The sequence below is a fragment of the Manis javanica genome, chromosome 6 (assembly GCF_040802235.1).
Source record: "Manis javanica isolate MJ-LG chromosome 6, MJ_LKY, whole genome shotgun sequence".
Taxonomy (NCBI): Eukaryota; Metazoa; Chordata; class Mammalia; order Pholidota; family Manidae; genus Manis; species Manis javanica.
The window spans coordinates 58,851,792-58,869,738 of NC_133161.1; the positions used below are offsets into that span (position 1 = coordinate 58,851,792).

At 41.7% G+C, this 17,947-nt stretch overlaps 1 protein-coding gene across 2 annotated transcripts in view; it reads left to right on the forward strand.

Annotated features, from left to right (window-relative positions):
- Positions 1 to 531: 531 nt before the first annotated feature.
- The window catches only part of AGMO (alkylglycerol monooxygenase), a 390,540-nt gene continuing 373,124 nt past the window's right edge, over positions 532 to 17,947 (forward strand). Inside the window, exons 1-3 of one of the 2 annotated variants that reach the window (XM_037019895.2) lie at positions 5,171 to 5,227; positions 5,360 to 5,485; positions 5,670 to 5,761. In XM_037019895.2, coding sequence (XP_036875790.2) covers positions 5,685 to 5,761 — 77 coding nt within the window. In that variant the 5' untranslated portion in view covers positions 5,171 to 5,227; positions 5,360 to 5,485; positions 5,670 to 5,684. Of the gene's footprint in view, positions 593 to 5,170; positions 5,228 to 5,359; positions 5,486 to 5,669; positions 5,762 to 17,947 lie in introns of those variants that run through there. The other variant, XM_037019894.2, reaches the window with a different exon arrangement.

The following is a 17,947-nucleotide window of genomic DNA, read 5'->3' on the forward strand; positions in this document are numbered from 1 at the left end:
GTGGAGAGGTTGTGAATTGAAACTTAATAAAGGCAGTGCTTTAAAAAGATGGACAAAAAGGTATTATAAGGAAATAATTTTCTTGATCCTCGATTTTTTAAAAAAGCAATCAAAACTGAATCCAGATATATTAACAATCCTGTCTAAATGATAGTATTAGTGATGATTACTGGTGACAGTAAAACTAATTATTAACATTTTTCCAGTGCCTGCAAAGCATTATGTAAGTTGCTGTAATGTCAGCCAAATAGAAAACAAAACAAAACAAAAATTCTAGTTACTCATTAACACTTTAGTTTCTGAATTTAAAAAAAAGACATTAAACCTAAGGACAAAATTTAAATTAGAGGGTATTCCTATGGAGAAATCAGTATAGGATTCTGATGTTACAGAATTAATACCATAGTCCCTGCTTATCTGCGGTTTCGCTTTCCGCAGTTTCGGTTATCTGATGAACTGCAGTAGGAAGCAGATGGTCCTCGTTCTGACGAATCATCAGAAGGTCAATAGCAGCCTAACTCTACGTTACACTGCGTCATGTGCCGCACTTCATCTCATTACATAGGCATTTTGTGGCTACATCATCACCAGGGTGAGTACAGTACAGTGAGGTCTTTTGAGAGAGACAGACCACATCCATATAACTTTTATTACAGCTTATTGTTATAATTGTTCTATTTTATTATTACGTGTCTAATTTGTAAATTACACTTTATCATAGATGTGTATGGATAAGAATAAACATAGTGCGTATGGGTCCAGTACTGTCTGCAGTTTCAGGCATCCCCCAGGGGTCTTGGAACATAAGCCCCTTGGATAAGGGGGACTGCCGTAAATCAAGGAGCTTATACAAAATAATTTTAGCTTAAATTTTGTTTAAATGTTTTTTTCAGGTTACCTTAAGGAATATTTGGTTAATAGTCAATTCAGTCCAATTCGTTCAGTCAACAAAATATTTCTATATTAATTATATGTAATTCTCAACTCTATCACTTTATTTACTACATTATTGATTTGTTAGCATATTCCTTAATCTTAAAGCACATTTGTAATGACTGAGTATTCAGCATTTTTGTGTACCTGTTCAGTCCAGTTCTGTTTGGCCACTGCTGAAACCCATTTATATCTCTTGAGTGTTGGTTAGGGGCAGACAAAACTGCCTCTGGAGCACCTTTATGAGGAAGCCCTTGACAGGGGCTGGCTGACTTTTATGACCCATTGTTTTCTGTTTAGTCAATTCCAGTATTTCTGCCAGCAGATTTTCGAGGTACTGTGGTGAAACCAGTGATGATTCTCACCATTTATGCGTCATATTTTGAGATGTACTTTGATCATTATTTTATTGCAGTTTCTTACTTTAACTCTCTCTCTGTATATATATATTTAAGGTTTGTTAGAATATTACATGGAATTTTAGGAAGTCACACAGAAAATTTGTTTCTTATGTAAATAATTCATTTTAGAAATTTGAGTACCTCTGCAGTTTCCTGTGTCATTTTTAAATCAATAGTCCAATTGTAAAAAAAATAATTAAAAAATTTTAAAGATGTTCAAAGTAATTTTGATGAACATGGTCAAAGTTAAAGATCATCTGCAATTAAGAAAAATCATTTCAATAATAAAGCTATATGAAACAGTGACTCTTTTCCAAACAACATTTGAAATTCTAGGTGGTTCCCTGGGCAGGACAACAGAATGCAGTGGTCCTGAGCTGAAGGCACTTAACAAACTTGAAATTTAATACATGAAGATAGCTGTCCTCTTTGTTTCCATTCCTCTTCTGCTATAATCAGTTCTCTAGGCTGAAACCAAAGTAGTTTCTTTAAAATGCAAATCAGATTAATAAGTGGTTCATGGTAACTTTTCAAATGTAAAATTTCAAGTGAAAGCTCTAGTCCATAATGAAACATTTGTAGACATTTTAAAAAGGCAAAATCATACCATAACCCTCCTTTGGATAAAACACACCAATGACAGAATAAAAATCAAAACCCTTAGCTTAATCTCAAGACAGTCAGATATGGCCACAAGCTGGTGACTTGTTTTGACTGCCAACACTTCTGTGTGGCCTCAGCTCCAACCACTTGTGGCTTCCTGTCTACCCTTGGCCTCAGTAAGTCCACTTATCTCATTCGGGCCTTTCATTTCCTAGTGCCTCTGCCTGGAATGTTCTTTCACCATGTATCTTGGCCTTATTTCTTCATTTCCTTTATGTCTCTACTTCCTCATATAGGCAATCTCTGATCTTCTTACATAAAATGGTATACCACCTATCACATTCTACCCCATTAAACAGTATCATTTTTCTTATTAGGTAAGTATCTGCTAATTTATTTCCCTCATTAATTTTAGGCTTCACACAAGGGCAGGGACTTTGTTGTATTATTGCTAGGTCTCAAGCACCTTGAACAGGCCCTCAAAACCCCAAACCAGCCCATATCCTGAATTTGTGTGAATTAGAAAAGGGCATTCCTGCCTCAAAAATATTAGAATGTCAGTGCCTGGTAATCATAGTAAGCATTACAGAACTATGTGGCAGTTGTGAAGTGAATAACACCCCCTGGAGGTATGCAATGCAGGATTTGCACAATTATAAACACTGACTCTGAGATTGACATATAGTAGCAATCAATAAATATTTATTGAATTAATGTGTGAATGAAATGCCATTAGATCTATTCAAAGAAATACCTATAAATCTGAATTAGTTGTAAAATGCAGCTCTAGAACATTTTTAAATGGGTTCTATATGCATGTCATAAGTCCAAAGAAAACTTTGACTTTAGTTTTTGAAATTGCACTAATAATACACCAAGTTGGATGACAATAAATAGAAGTTTAAAAGAATAGACTCTAACAGATGTTCATTTATAGTTTGAGAGAAAAGGGAAAAATTTTCCTTCAGCTCAGATGCCTTTCTTGAAATTCTCACCATTTTTTACAGACATTTGGCTGGTTTCCAAACATCGTTGCTTGTCTGGTATGAGGAATGCCATCTGTGCAGTATGGAAATCCTTTTTAAAAAATGGACTGCTAATTATGCTCTGGGCAGGTGCTGTTAAAGTGAAATCAGGTGTCAAGCTTACAATTGTCTAAAATGACTGTTTTTCTGAAAAACAATGGCATACCATATTGTAAAATGGAATTTAAGCATGGCATGTAAGCATTCCATTTTTGAGGTGTTGCAAAGGTCAGATTGCATAGCACAGCTGTAAAATATTCTAACAACTTCCACCATCAAGAATGGAAATTAAGTTTTATTTTAAATCACGGATAGAGATTACATCAAAGTTATATATTTCCTCACTAAAATATCTTCTGATTATATTTTTTTCTGAAAAGTTTATGGAGGAACAGTGAGTTGAAAAGTATTAATACCAATTCTAAAATATATAAATTATCTTTGAAAAGTAGCCAAAATAAGTTTTTTGTTGTTTTTAAGTGGAACCTGTTTTGTTAGAGTAATAAAAAATAAACTTAATGGAGTTTTTTTAGCTCCATGCAGGGCAACATGACCAGTTTATCTTTTTAAAATATATTAACTAAGTAAAAACACTGCAGTCTTTCCAAGTTTCACTACAGATTTACGATGACACACTCATTTGTTACTATAATGCTAACTCATATAAAGCAAGGTAGAAATACCTCTCAGACAAATCTTAAAATATGAGTATTGATATGTCTCCTACAATAAAACATCTCCATTATTATCGGAATATAACTTTGATATTGCTTATTTTGTGTGACTATTTTCTATTTGCAATATGGTTAATAATACATTGTCATTTAGTACTTAAAGCAGTTCCATGAGTTAGAGTCCAGTATTGTTCTACGCTGCAGATGAGATCACTGAAGCTTAGTAAGTTGAAACATCTTCCCTAAATTCACATGCTACTAAATTGCAGAGCTGGGGCTTATAGTTTAGTTTGTAGAATCTCAAAGCCTATATTTTAACCACTCCCAAAATAGCCTCTTCTTAAAAAAAGGTGTATTAGGTAGAAGGATTTCCCTTATTAGACCAAGGAAATGTCATTAGCACAACAAAATATGATAATTTACATACCACTTGATCTCAGTTACAATTTCAGCCACTGTGGCCAATGCAACTAGGGCCACAACAGGAAGTTTACAAGTCCCCTCCTTCATCATGAATATAGTTGAGTCAGTTAAAGCCAAGAGATTTAAAGCAGGAGGCTTATACTTACATCCAATTCCATTTCGTTCAATTATCTTGTACCTCATCTCACAATGGGTTAGAATTACCAAGTAAGATATAGAAAGTTATTACTGTCAGACATAGGATTCTGAACAGAACTGGAAACTTAAATATCGAAGGAGATACAGAGAATGAAAAGTAATTTGGAGCTGTAAAAAAATAAATGGGCATATTAAGACTTTCAAGAATTTATCTGAGTAAGAAGTGGTTTAAATTGAACAGTGCCAGACCAGAAGTGGTTTGGAGCACTCCACTGACAGGAAGAGCAGGGAGAGAATCTTACAGAGAAAAGGATGCAAAGTGAGGAAATGTTTGATTGTCCATAGCGTTAAGTGTAGTTGGATATGTGTGACTGGTTGTCCTTAGCATTTTGATTTTGTAAACTTGGAGCCTTTACAGGCTTAGATTTTGGTTTGGCTATGTAGATAGCCATGGCATTAGAGCTACATCTGTCTAATGACCCCTTGCTAATTAATTTAGCAAAGCTCATTACCTTTAGGTGAAAAATCTCTGTATTATAGCAGGATTTGGTTCATTAAGATGTGTTAAACACAAGATAACAGACTGAAAATGGCCTTGCTTATATTAAACCTCATGTTATCAAAATGAGACTTAATTAACTTCTGGGAGAGTTTCAGCTGCTCCAGAAATGGAATCTTAAACCCATCAATCAGGAATCACCTGATCAGCACTAGTTCAGTAGTCAGCCTGATAGACCCCTGCCACCCCCTAAGGAAAAGTAAATTTGCAATATTCAACCCATATTTTTGCCTCATAATTTCCTTGTTCCCTCTCCCTTCTGCCTATAGAAGTCTTTTATAGCTTGTATAGCTTCTCAGAGCTCCTTTCTATCTGCTAGATTGAATGCTACCTGATTTCAAATTGAATTTTGTCATAAACTCTTAAAATTTTAGGTGTACCTCAGTTTATTTTTTAATAGTACTGAGGTCAGAAGAGGGAACCAAGGAGGACCGTTGATGGCCCCCAGGAGCAGTGAACAACCAGATAGAGGTACCTGTTGAGCCTCTTGAGCTCTCTCCTCTTGCTGCCTTTGAAGGTCATGGGTATGCCTCTCTCAGATCCTAGCTCCACAGCTTTTGCATTTTGAGCTTTCAGACTTTATTTGAGTATTTCTTTTTCTAGACTGTGTTGAGAAGATGGGCAGAGTCAGACTGGCTTAGATTTGGATTTGGATTTAGAAAGTGGACTGGGACCTGGGTTGGACTGGGTCCGACTTAAGCTGGGATTGAGTCACATGTGAGGCCTAAGGTAAGTAAAATTTTATTTTAAGGCTGAAATGGCCTTAAAATAACTTTACCAAAAATAACCCTGAATACAGTGGCCACAGTGGAGAATTTTTAACCTAGATAAGCTTATCCCTTAGAGAAAAAGGGGTCTCAGCTACTCACTCACTATAAAGGGTAGATGGAAAATTATTTTTCCTTTTCTACAGTTTCTGGTGACCAGGATGAGACACTCTGAGATTCCACTTATTCCAGAGCCTGCAGGCAGCATCCTGGGAAAACTGGCAGAAGCCAGCAAAGGGTAAGAATTGTTATCAGAGTCAGTTCTCCCCAGGTTCTATCTGTGGTGCCTGGTTGAGAAAGGAAGGTAAAATTTCATATTGTTCCTTCCTTTCAGATTGACAGGCAAAAGAAAGCATTTGTAAGAATGAGATCTTTTAGTTGTGACTTGTGACTTGCTTCTGGGTATCCACTGATTGAAGATCTTTTTTCTCCCAAGGACAGTTATAGCTTTCTTGTTTATCATGTTTTGTGTCTTAAGAACTTGACTTGGCTTTCTGCTTGACTGGGTGGGTGGGTGGGGGGTGGTGATATGCTGGTTCTTGAGTATACAGACAGATTAGCAATTAGGTTGGAGGCTCCGAAAATATGGCCATACAGAAATTTGAGTTGCAGTTCATTTGTGGGTAGGGTCCTACTGACTGTTGTCAACCCTCAGGGGAATTATCTTATTTTTCTTCCTCTTGGTTATCTTTGGGAGGCCCTCTGGACCTTGGTAGGGAATCATTTTCGCCCTCTTTGGGGCTGCTTCTTTCATCAGTGGGGTTATGTAATACTGAGACAGGGACCGTGGGCTTAGACAGAATAGGGTGAGGGCCTCCAGAAAAAGCAAGGCAAGATATTTACAGTCAAAGCAATGTAACAATGTAAAGTCCTTATCGAAACTCTGTGTTCAGCATTATGCAAAGTCAAGGTCACGCTAATTCTCTAGGGTAAAGATACTAGACTAAGAATATAGACATCTTCAGTGAGATCAGTTAAAGGTGAAGGGTCCCCACCAGTAAGATGGCAAACTTCCGGCTTCTCTTCGGGGTCCTCAGTTCCCGCCGGCGCCACCTGAAGCCCAATCACCTCTCGCCCCCCTCCCAATCCCAGCACCTAGCCAACAGCCACCAGCCCCGTAGAAGTGACACCTCAATCAATTCATGCACCTTCCTATATAACCCAGCACCTTTCCCTAATAAAGTGGAACTCTCCGGTGAATTTCTGCTATGTGTCGCTCCTTTCCTTTCATTGGTGCCGAAACCTGGGAGACGGGACACCCCAACTGGGCCCTGTCTTCCCCCCGACACCAGCAGCAGCTTGCCCTCGTCCTCTTTTTCCGGCGCTGGCTCATAACACGCACCACTCCTCTCTGGCCTTTAGGTAAGTTTTCCCCCCGGAGTGGGCCACTCTTCCCCGAGCTATCGCAGTGCCATTGACCGTGATCGTCTGGCAAGGCCCTGACGCTCGGGGATGAGGAGGGAACTCTCCCCGCCTCAGGCCTTCACGGCTGCGGCGGACCCTCAGGCCCCTCCTCCAAAAGCCATAAATCCCTGCCTCAAGCCTTTACGGCTGCGACGGACGCTCAGGCCCCTCCTCCGACAGTCATAAACGCATTCACCGTCCCTTCCATCAGTGCTGAAAGTTTTTAAGCAAAATTTCCCCGGGGTGGGCCACTCTTCCCCGAGCTATCGCAGTGCCATTGACCGTGATTGTCCGGCAAGGCCCTGACGCTTGGGGATGAGGAAGGAACTCTCCCCGCCTCAGGCCTTCATGGCTGCGGCGGACCCTCAGGCCCCTCCTCCAACAGCCATAAATCCCCGCCTCAAGCCTTTACGGCTGCGGCGGACGCTCAGGCCCCTCCTCCGACAGTCATAAATCCCCGCCTCAGGCCTTCACGGCTGCGGCCGACTCTCAGGCACCCCCCTCCAACAGCCATAAACGAGGTGACTCCTTTGTGGATGAGAATGCTCCCTTTCCCCCCCCTCCTCCTTCTGTTCCGTCCGCCGAAAACGCCTAGCGCTAGGTACCTCGTGACTCCGGCACTCTGCCTTCTTAGGGAAGTCTGGGTGACGACCCACACTTCCTAAGAAATTCCGACTCGTATACGAGTTTCCGCAGACCACCAAGGATCATCGGGGACGCCCTTTGTCTCCTTGTGGTCTGCTTCCAGTCCGAGGATCTCCGTTCGTCTTCCCCTGTTTGTCTCCTTCTCTGTCCTTTAGCCATGGGAGCCTCCTCATCCCTCCCTGAAAGTTCACCTCTTGAATGCCTGCTTAAGCATCTGGCTACCCTCTCCCTGACGCCTGATATAAAACCAAAACTTCTCTGTAAATATTGCTCCCAAGATTGGCAGACATACCCCCTAGACAATAACAACCAATGGCCTGCAGGGGGAACTCTTGATCCTAACATCACTCACAATATTTTTAACTACTGCCAGCGCCTGAAAAAATGGAAGGAGATTCCCTATATCGAAGCTTTCCGCCTCCTCCTCTCCCCGCCCCCTCCCAAGTTCTCCTAGCCTGCAAGCCGCCGCCCCCGCATAAGCCTCCCGTTCACTCCCTTCCCCTTCTTCTCCTACAACAGCCCTTCTCCCTTCCTTCCCCACCACCTCCTCCCCCATCTCACCTCCTCCGCCTTTCTCCCCCGCAGATTAAGCCTGAGCCTTCCAGCCCCCCCTTTAACTAAGTCCCAAGGGCCTCCTCCGTCTTTGCCCTCATCACCTATTTCTCCCCTGTTAGGGACCGCCTTTCTCTTCTCACATGTTTGTAGGGAGAATGGGAAAGCACCTTCCCCCATGTCTGAACGCAGCATGGGAAAGCACAAGCTAGAGAACAACCGGTGCAGTCCTTAGAAGTTATCTTTCCACAAAAACATATCTTGCCAAGACTCCTCACTCTGAAAATAGAGAGACCTTGAAGACGTGTAGAAACACCGCCCCTGCTTCTAAATATGCCCTTCCCCCACTTGCAGATGTGGCAGGAATGGAGAACAAAGAACATTCTATTTACGCATTCCATAAGCAATTAACTAGAGCCCTGCTGCAGCTCAATTAGTAGAACATGGGACTCTTAATTCAGAGTCATGAGTTCAAGCCCAACTAGAGCGGCAGAAGTAAGCAGCTGAGCTGCTAGCTGGTGACATGTGGGTCCGATTCTATCTTTCTTTATTTTCTTTGCTCCCCTTCTGCACTTCAGGACCTGCTCGACTAGGCACGGCTAGACCGTGTCACTCCCCCACAGACGGAGCCAGAACCCTTCAGTCCCCCTCAGACTCAGTCCCGAGAGCCTCCCAAAATTATCGCCCCCCTCCGGGAGGTAGCAAGATCCGAAGGCATCGTGCGTGTTCACGTCCCTTTCTCCTTAAGAGATTTAGCCCAACTAGAGAAACGCCTAAGTTCCTTTTCCACTGATCCCATGACATACATCAGGGAGTTTAAATAGACCCTCCAGTCTTACAGCCTCACACATCATGACATTTTCATGCTCCTGGCCAATACTCTCCTCCCTGAAGAGCGTAGACGAGTTTGGGACTTCGCCCAAACGCACGCTACTGAAACCCACAGGACTGACCCCACCTATCCCCCTGGCCCCACTGCTGTCCCTGAACAAGACCCACACTGAGATTATAACACCGCCATGGGTCTCTGCTCTCGAGATATTTTTGCCTCCTGCTTAATAGCAGGTCTGAAAAAGGCAGCTCGTAAAGTAGTCAATTTTCAAAAGCTCCAAGACTTAATTCAAAAGAGAGACGAAACCCCCTCCGAGTTCTTAGACAGACTCACTCAAGCCCTATTACAGTATACCAGCCTGGACCCAGAAACACCTGAAGGAAGACATGTCCTTATGACATACTTCCTAGCTCAAGGCTACCCTGACATTAAAGCTAAACTCAAAAAGTTAGAACAGGGCCCCGCTACCCCACAGACTGAGATCCTAACAGTGGCCTTTAAAGTCTTCCATAAGCGGGAGGAGGAGAAAGAATGCCGTAAACAAAAGGCTGATCAGGCCAATTTCCAAATGTTGGCCCAGCTGATAAAACCACAACCTGGGCGCCCCTCTACAAATAAGCCCCCCCCAGGAGCTTGTTTCAAGTGTAGAAAAGAGGGACATTGGTCAACGGCGTGCCCCTCCCCCAGATCTCCTACCACCCCATGCCCCAGATGCCACAAAAAGGGCCACTGGGGGTCTGATTGCCCAACCACCCAAAGGGGAGGCTGGACGAACAACCCCTATCCTAAGCCCGCCGTAGTGGGGCTGGCAGAAGAAGATTGATGGAGCCCGGGGGCTTCTCGCCCGACCATTTCCATCAACAGGAGCCCAAGGTTACTTTAACAGTAGACGGTCGCCCCATCTCCTTCCTCCTAGACACAGGAGCCACCTTCTCAGTCTTGTGAGAATACCGGGCCCTACCACACCAGCCATTACTCCTATAGTCGGGGTAAGAGGTAAACAGATTTTCCCATTAAAACCCCCCCCTTTTATGCACAATCCTAGACAATCCCATACCTTTCTCCCACTCCTTCCTAGTTATGCCCCAGTGTCCCATTCCTTTACTAGGACGAGACATCCTTTCCCTCCTCCACGTTTCCATAACTATATCCACTCCCACAGCCCCCAGTACTCCCTTTCTGATGGCCCTCATAGCTAACGACCCCCCTCTACCCAATGAAAGCTCCGGTTCTGCCCTCATACACCCTGTAAATCCCAAAGTTTGGGACATTACAAGCCCCTCCGTGGCCCTATGTCCCCCTGCTTCTATCAAATTATGTGACCCCTCTCAGTATATCTGTCAGGCCCAATACCCCCTAACCACTTCAGCCCTCATAGGCCTCCAACCCATCATTCAAGCAGACCCACTCACTCCCCATTTAATACCCCCATATTAGCTGTTAAAAAAACCAATGGATCTTTCCGTCTTGTCCAAGACCTTCGCCTCATCAACATAGCCGTTGTCCCTATCCATCCCTTAGTTCCAAATCCATACAGCCTTTTATCGCAGATCCCTGCCTCAGCATCCCACTTCTCAGTCCCAGATCTCAAAGACCCATTTTTCTATCCCTCTAGACCCCTGCTCCCATGATTTTTTCATCTTCACCTGGACGGACCCACACACAAGACATTCTAAACAACTCACTTGGACAGTTTTGCCACAAAGCTTCCGAGATAGTCCCCATATTTTTAGACAGGTCCTAGCTCAAGATCTCAAACAGTTTCATCATGATCACTCCAAGTCCACCTTATAATACATAGACAATCTTCTACTCTGCAGTCTCTCGTGGGAACAGTCTCAACTTGACACTGCCTCCCTACTTAACCTTCTAGCTTCCAGAAGTTACCCAGTATCCCCCGTCAAAGCTCAAATCTCTTCCCCTTCTGTCACTTACCTCAGATTCCTTCTATCTCAACAAAGAAAGTCCATTAACTTAGACAGAAAATAGCTCCTCTCTGACCTGTCCATTCCCAAAACCAAGACAGAAATCCTTTCCTTTCTAAGCCTAGCTAGATATTTTAGAGCATAGATCCCTAACTTCTTCCTGCTCCCTGTTGGCAAGACCCCTATACGACCTCAGCAAAAGCCCCCCTAAAAAACCATTATCCTCCTCACCCCGACACTCCTTCATTAAGCTCTGTCAAGCTCTTGTAGAAGCCCCAGCTCTCCATCTTCCTGATTTGTCGAAGCCCTTCTCATTATACATTCATGAGAAGTCCAGTCAAGCTCTAGGAGTCCTAAGCCAATATTATAGCTCATCCTTTGCCCCAGTAACTTCTCTCTTCAAGCAATTAGACCCCACAGTTCAGGGATGGGCCCCCTGCCTACGAGCATTAGCCGCTAGACAGCTCTTGCAGAAAGAAGCTCATAAACTGACATTCAGGGCGCCCCTTACCATTCTGTCCCCACATCACCTAAAAGATCTCTTAACCTACAAAAGTTTACAGACTCTCCCTCCCTCCAGACTCCTCACCTTACTGTCCTCTTTCCTCCAAAATCCCATTCACCCCCTTTGCCATCCATACCCGAATCATAACTTTTTCCTCCTTTACTGCTCTCTTGCTTTTTTCCTCATTCTTATTGTCTTCCCCGCCACCCCAGCCTCCTTTGTATGGCGATTCAAAGTCAGAGAGACTTACACACAGCATCAAACAAAAGTTACTGCCCTCATTGCCACACCAGACTGCCCTCTGAAAAGCTGCTCTGAGCCTTTATACCTCCACTTTCCTCCCTCCACCGAAGTATTCACTAGCAGCTACCCTTATTCTCCCTACCTCTGCTTCCTCTATGACCAAAAACAAGCCTATTACAGGCGATAGCCAGACACCTACAAGAGATGTCCCTACTGGTCTGGTGCAATTCACTACATGAGTAACTTCCAGTACCCACAGTATTACTCCTCCAACCGTTTCATAAAATATCCCAACAGCTCATTCTCCTTATCAATCCCAGATCCCTGGGACTCTTGATGAGCTGCCAGAGTCACACCCTCAGTTTACTATGGGGGGGGGTCCTCGACCCCCCACAGTACCCTTCATATCTCTCAAAAGTATGTTCCCTCTCATTCCCAGATCTCTCAAGTTGTATCAGATATCAGACATTCTGAAAAAGTCATTATCCAATGACGGCGCCTCTTCATCTTCTTATCCCCACCCCTCTTCCCATTTCTCCTACTCTTCATTACAGCTCATTCAGGACACCACCATCTTTCTCAACCACACCCTTAACACAGCCAATTGTTTCTTGTGTGCATCACTACAGCGCCCACTGCTGGCCGCCGTGCCCCTTAATATTTCCAACTACTCCTTCCATGCAGAAAGACAACCCCTCTGCCCCCTGGCAGACATACCCCTATGAGAACCAGAATACGCAGATAATCTCACCATCCACCACTGTGTATGCCCAACTCCACCCCGCCTCCAGTGCACTTCACTGCCTCTCTATCTACACCCCTACCTCCGGCTCTAAGACTTTTACTCAACCGGGACACTTCTTTTAGTGTAATAGCAGTTTTTTCAACTCACTGCCTCTCAACTCCGATACACCCTGCATTCTCGTCACCCTAATCCCACAGTTAACACTTTACAGCATGGCAGAATTCCTTGAGCTCCAACCTCCCTTGCCCTTGCACACAAAAAGAGCTGCTTTCCTTCCCATCATGGTCAGTAGCTCTTTGATCACCTCAGCCATTGGGGCAGGGTTTTCGGGAGAAGCCTTGGGTCACTCTCTATAGGCAGTTAGAGATCTCAACACCAAACTTGAGGGAGCCCTGACATCCACTGCCGATTCTCTAGCCTCTCTCAAAAGACAGGTCACTTCGCTATCTAAAGTCACCCTTCAAAACCGGCGGGCCCTAGATCTGCTTACAGCCGAGAAGGGCGGCACCTGCGTCTTCCTCTGGGAAGAGTGCTGCTATTCCGGCATTGTAGAAACTAACATTACCAAACTCACCGACCTTGCCTCCAGCCTCCACTCTGCTTCCAATTCCAACCCATTCTCTTCAATACTAACAAACCCCCTCCTCACCTAGCTCTGGCCCATTGCAGGCCCCATAATAATCATTCTTCTCGCCTGTCTCTTCTCGCCCTGTATAATAAAGTTCATCAAATCCCAAGTCAGAAAAATCTCTAATCAAGCTTTCAACCAGCTTTTACTCAGGAACTACCAGCTTCTGGCCACAGAAGATCCCTCACCCTCAGGTGACCTCCTCACCACACGCTGAGATAGACCCCTCTCTCCACTGGAAACTGTTCCTAGAAACAATGGCCGCAGACGCCTAGCTCCTGACACCCATATCCTCTTAGCACCATTAGAATCAACAGTTCCTCGACCTATAGTTACAAAGAACCTTCATTAATTTCCAATCTGAAGAAGTCCACATCTACTCATCCTTACTGTGGGGAATCCTATCAACCCTTTCCTCCCAATCCTCAAACCCTCACTCCCTTCTACGCCCCTGTTCAGCAAGAAGCAGCCAGAGAGAAAGCAATGTCCACAAACCCATAGAGGAGAAAGGGGGGAATGAAGGGTCCCCACCAGTAAGATGGCAAACTTCCGGCTTCTCTTTGGGGTCCTCAGTTCCCGCCGGCACCACCTGAAGCCCAATCACCTCTCGCCCCCCTCCCAATCCCAGCACCTAGCCAACAGCCACCAGCCCCGTAGAAGTGACACCTCAATCAATTCATGCCCCTTCCTATATAACCCAGCACCTTTCCCTAATAAAGCGGAACTCTCAGGTGAATTGCTGCTATGTGTCGCTCCTTTCCTTTCATAAGGTCAAAAGGCCAGGAGCAACTTGGCCTGGAATGTTTGAGTGTTCTGCCAAAGTATCTCAGCATAACCCATAACTTCACTGTAAACAGCCCTAACAAACAGATAACAACCCAGCCCACCTTGAGGGTGGGGCAGGTGGTACAAGTCCACACCCTAAGCCCTCAATTCCCAAAAATCTTCTACTGCCTATAAATCCCCTAGACAACACACCACCCCTGACTCTCTTGACCCCTCCTGGCATGAGCTGGGCGCTCTGTCCTCTCACTTTATCTCTAAATAAAAGCCTGTACTTGCTCTCCTACCTTGAGTGTTTGTGAAGCTCATTCTTTGGCTCCGTAAACAAGAGCCCCAGTATTAATACTGCCATGAATATTCACATCTGCTGTTTTTCCTGGCTGAAACCTGACAATATATTCAGATTCTTTTTTTTTAAATAGCTCTTTGGTCAGAAGTTGGCCAAATCAGGAACTGATATTCAGAGCCTGATAGAAAAATTTTAGGTCCCTTTCCCTTGTATTAAATGAAAATATGTACCCAGAGGGAAAGAAACATATTTTGAAGCCTTTGTGAAAGGATTATTAAACCATTCCAGAGACACAGTTCTAAATTTAGAAAATGGGAATCTTGATTTCCATCTTAGTTGAAGATACTCTCCCTGACATAAAGAAGCAAATTGAGGATAATATAGTTGGATGGTTTTGGTGGGTCAGCCTTGTTATCATTCAAGTTGCAACTGAATTCTTTGAGGAATTAAAACTAATTGTACTTGTCTTGCAAGTTTAATCTTTACAAGAACAGAATTACAGCTCTGGAAACAATTCCTTTTTACCAATCTTCAGAACTCTCCTATTCATCTTAAAAGGCTTACAGATATTTTAAAAGATCTGATTTAGATAACAAAAACCCTTCTTGGAGAAACTTACATGCTTTCTCTGTGTCTAAGAGATGCAAATATTCTACTAGGTTCTCTGGAGGAAGCCAGAGCCGTAAGATCTCTGTTGGTATTGCCAAAATTAATTTGTAAAGAGATCTATTTAATTGGCTTAAGTAGAACTAAATGTTTATGTAAGTCAAGTATACTCTCAGAAATATAAAAACGATCCAAATGTCTTTGAAGTTCATGTGATATAAGATGATCTTCAAAAATAAAAGCTAGTTTAAGTTGATGTTTTAATTAAAATAGGCACATTTTAGAGCTATCTAAGTATAATGCAGAAGTAAACTTTTTCATAAGCAATCTAAACATTGTTAAGAAAATTAAGTTAAATAGATGTAAGCAAGCTAAAAGTTTATAAATGAGCTATTCAACAATAATTATGCTTCATTGTATATCTACTTAAAAAACTGGTTTCCAAAATGTTTTTGGTGACTTGAAATCTTACAGTTATACTAAGCTAAATGATGAATATTCATTGAATAGCTAGATCATTTTCAAATAAGATGAAATACTGAAATATAAATTACTGAATGCAGGTTTATCCACTTTTGGCTTCCTTTTACCAAGGAACTAAAGAGATTTGGGTCAACTAGTAAGTATATTTGGTGTTACACTAGAGAATTTATGAGGAAGAATATACTAGTAGAAACTTTGAAATGTATTTATAAAATTCCCAATCTACAGAATGTTGGTGTAACACACAGTCCATAACTGCTTATTTCTTAGTTTTCACTAGGAATTAAGGATTCTAAGAGCTAAAAAGTCTAGTCAGCATTTGTAATTAAAGCTACTTAGAAATATTAAACTTTTATGAAAGGAAATAAGTGTGCTTGAAAAGTAAGCAAGGAAAGTGGAATGATCAGTTGTTCCAGATGACAAAGAGAAAAAAAAAAGAACAAAAGCTGAATGTCAGTAGAAAGTTGTAGAAGCTTTGTGGAAAGGAGTCTTGTGAAGGGAATATTAATTTGTGGTCAAGTTGGCTAAGATCGGAATGGACTTAACTTTTTTAAAAAGATGAGTTTTGATATCAAAAACTGGTGTAAAATTAGCATTTGGTTTTTTCTCTGTTGAAAGGACAAAGTTTTCCTAAATTATTGTACTGCTCTTAATCAAAAATTATAAACAAAGGTTTTTCTTTACCATTTAAGTAATCTTCCTGTACAGCAAAGATTTTGTGTCTCACCAGAAAAATTTACTGTGTTTTACATTGTCTTTATCAGGTCTTGGATTACTTAAGAAAACCCAGTTCTCTTAATATTAAAGTAGCTTAAGTTTATAACCAATAAAAATAGCTAAGATCACAACTATACATGTAGCCTTCTGTATTTTCATTTAACATCTATTGTCACTTTGGTTAAACAGGAGATTAAGTATTATTCCATAATGATTGTATTCCTCTACATGTAATTTAAATTTTTAATAGCAAATTAATTCATGATGTAGATATATAATTATAGTGAATGACTCAGTAACAAAAAAAAAAAACCTATGATATATTTTTAACAAGCATGACTATAAAATATACAATTCAACAAAATATGTAGGATAAACAATATTGTATTTTACCCAACACTGATTAATGAGTGATTACTTTTATGATGGCATAAGACTATTCTCTTAGCCAGGCCCTATAATGTGATTACCTATGACTTCAGAGTTCAGTGACTTATGTGGGTTGCTTGACTTGTAACTGAATTTTGTTGTTAATTTATATCATCTACTTTTGCTCATTGATAGATAAAAGTTTTTTTTTTAATTTTAATTCCTTTTAGAGGTTTAGTTTAGATAAAATACCCCAAGTTCCTGCATTTACAGATTCAGTTCATACCAAATGGCAATGGATTTACCGAGGCTTTCATCTGAATGCATATTTGAGGAGCATCTTTGCCTAATGACATTATAGCAAATTTTTGCAGGGGCTACTTTCAGTAATCCAAGTCTTTTAATGTCTTGGATTAGTTTTTAAAAAGGCAAAGTCTAGTCTGATTTATAATGCAATTGATCATTCTTTTGTATCCAGGGAGGTAATTCAGTACCTAAATTCTGTCCCAGAGGGATAAGTTTCTAACTAGATGTACATAGTTATAAAAACCCCTGCTCCTAGAATGGTATTAATAGTTTTCTCCTGCTTTTATCTCCCACCCCCCCAAAAACATCATATCATCCACATAACATGACAGGAGGCTGGAAAGAACAATTAACAACGGAGAAGGGTTCAATCAGTTTCCACTGAAACCTCACCCTTTGTCTGGGAGCCTCTCTTAATCTACTTTTCTACTTAAGAATAATTTCTAAATCATTTTGGTAACTTGAAACCTTACAGTTACAACTGAGATAGGTTAAATGAGATATTTGGCAGCTCATGACATTTTACATATATGAAGAGAAGGTTCCATATCCAGATAAATACCAGAGTATGACAGATACCATACTTCCCGATAAGAACATTCCTAAAAGGTAAATGCAGAATGACAGGATGCTGAAGTATTGGCTAGTTCTGGGGCAGTTAGCATTGCACATCCCCTTTGTAATGAGGGGACCTCACAATGCCTACACATTGGAATGAAGCAAACTTTATTAATGTATAGTATATCAAGGATATAATCAGGGAATCATCCACTGTCAATAGCAAAAAATAGTATTTCTTCCTTTGATTTACTTTTTACTTTGTGTTTTGAATCTTTTAAGTCCCTTTGAAGAAGGACCTACCTTATTATTTGATAGGGAATTACAGTTACAAACATACCTTGGAGATAATGTAGTTCTGTTTCCAAACCACTGCAATGAAGTAAATATCACAATAAAGGGAGTCAAATGATTTTTTTGTTTCCAAGTGCATATAAAAGTTGTTTACACTATACTGTAGCCTGTTAAGTGTGCAATAATAGCATTATGTCTAAAAAAAGAAAATCAATGTACCCACCTTATTTAAAAGTCACTTTACTGCTAAAGAATGCCAACCATCACCTGAGCTTTCAGTGAGTTGTAATCTTGCTGATGGAGGGTCTTGCCTCGATATTGATGGCTGCTAACTGATCAGGGGTTGTGGTTGCTGAAGGCTCATGTGGCTGTGGCAGTTACTCAAACTAAGACAACAATGAAGTCTGCCATGTAAATTGAATCTTCCTTTCATGAATGATTTTTCTTTAGCTTGCAGTACTATTTGATAGCATTTTGCCCGCAGCAGAACTTATTTCAAAATTGGAGTCAGTGCTCCCAAACCCTGTCACTGCTTTATCA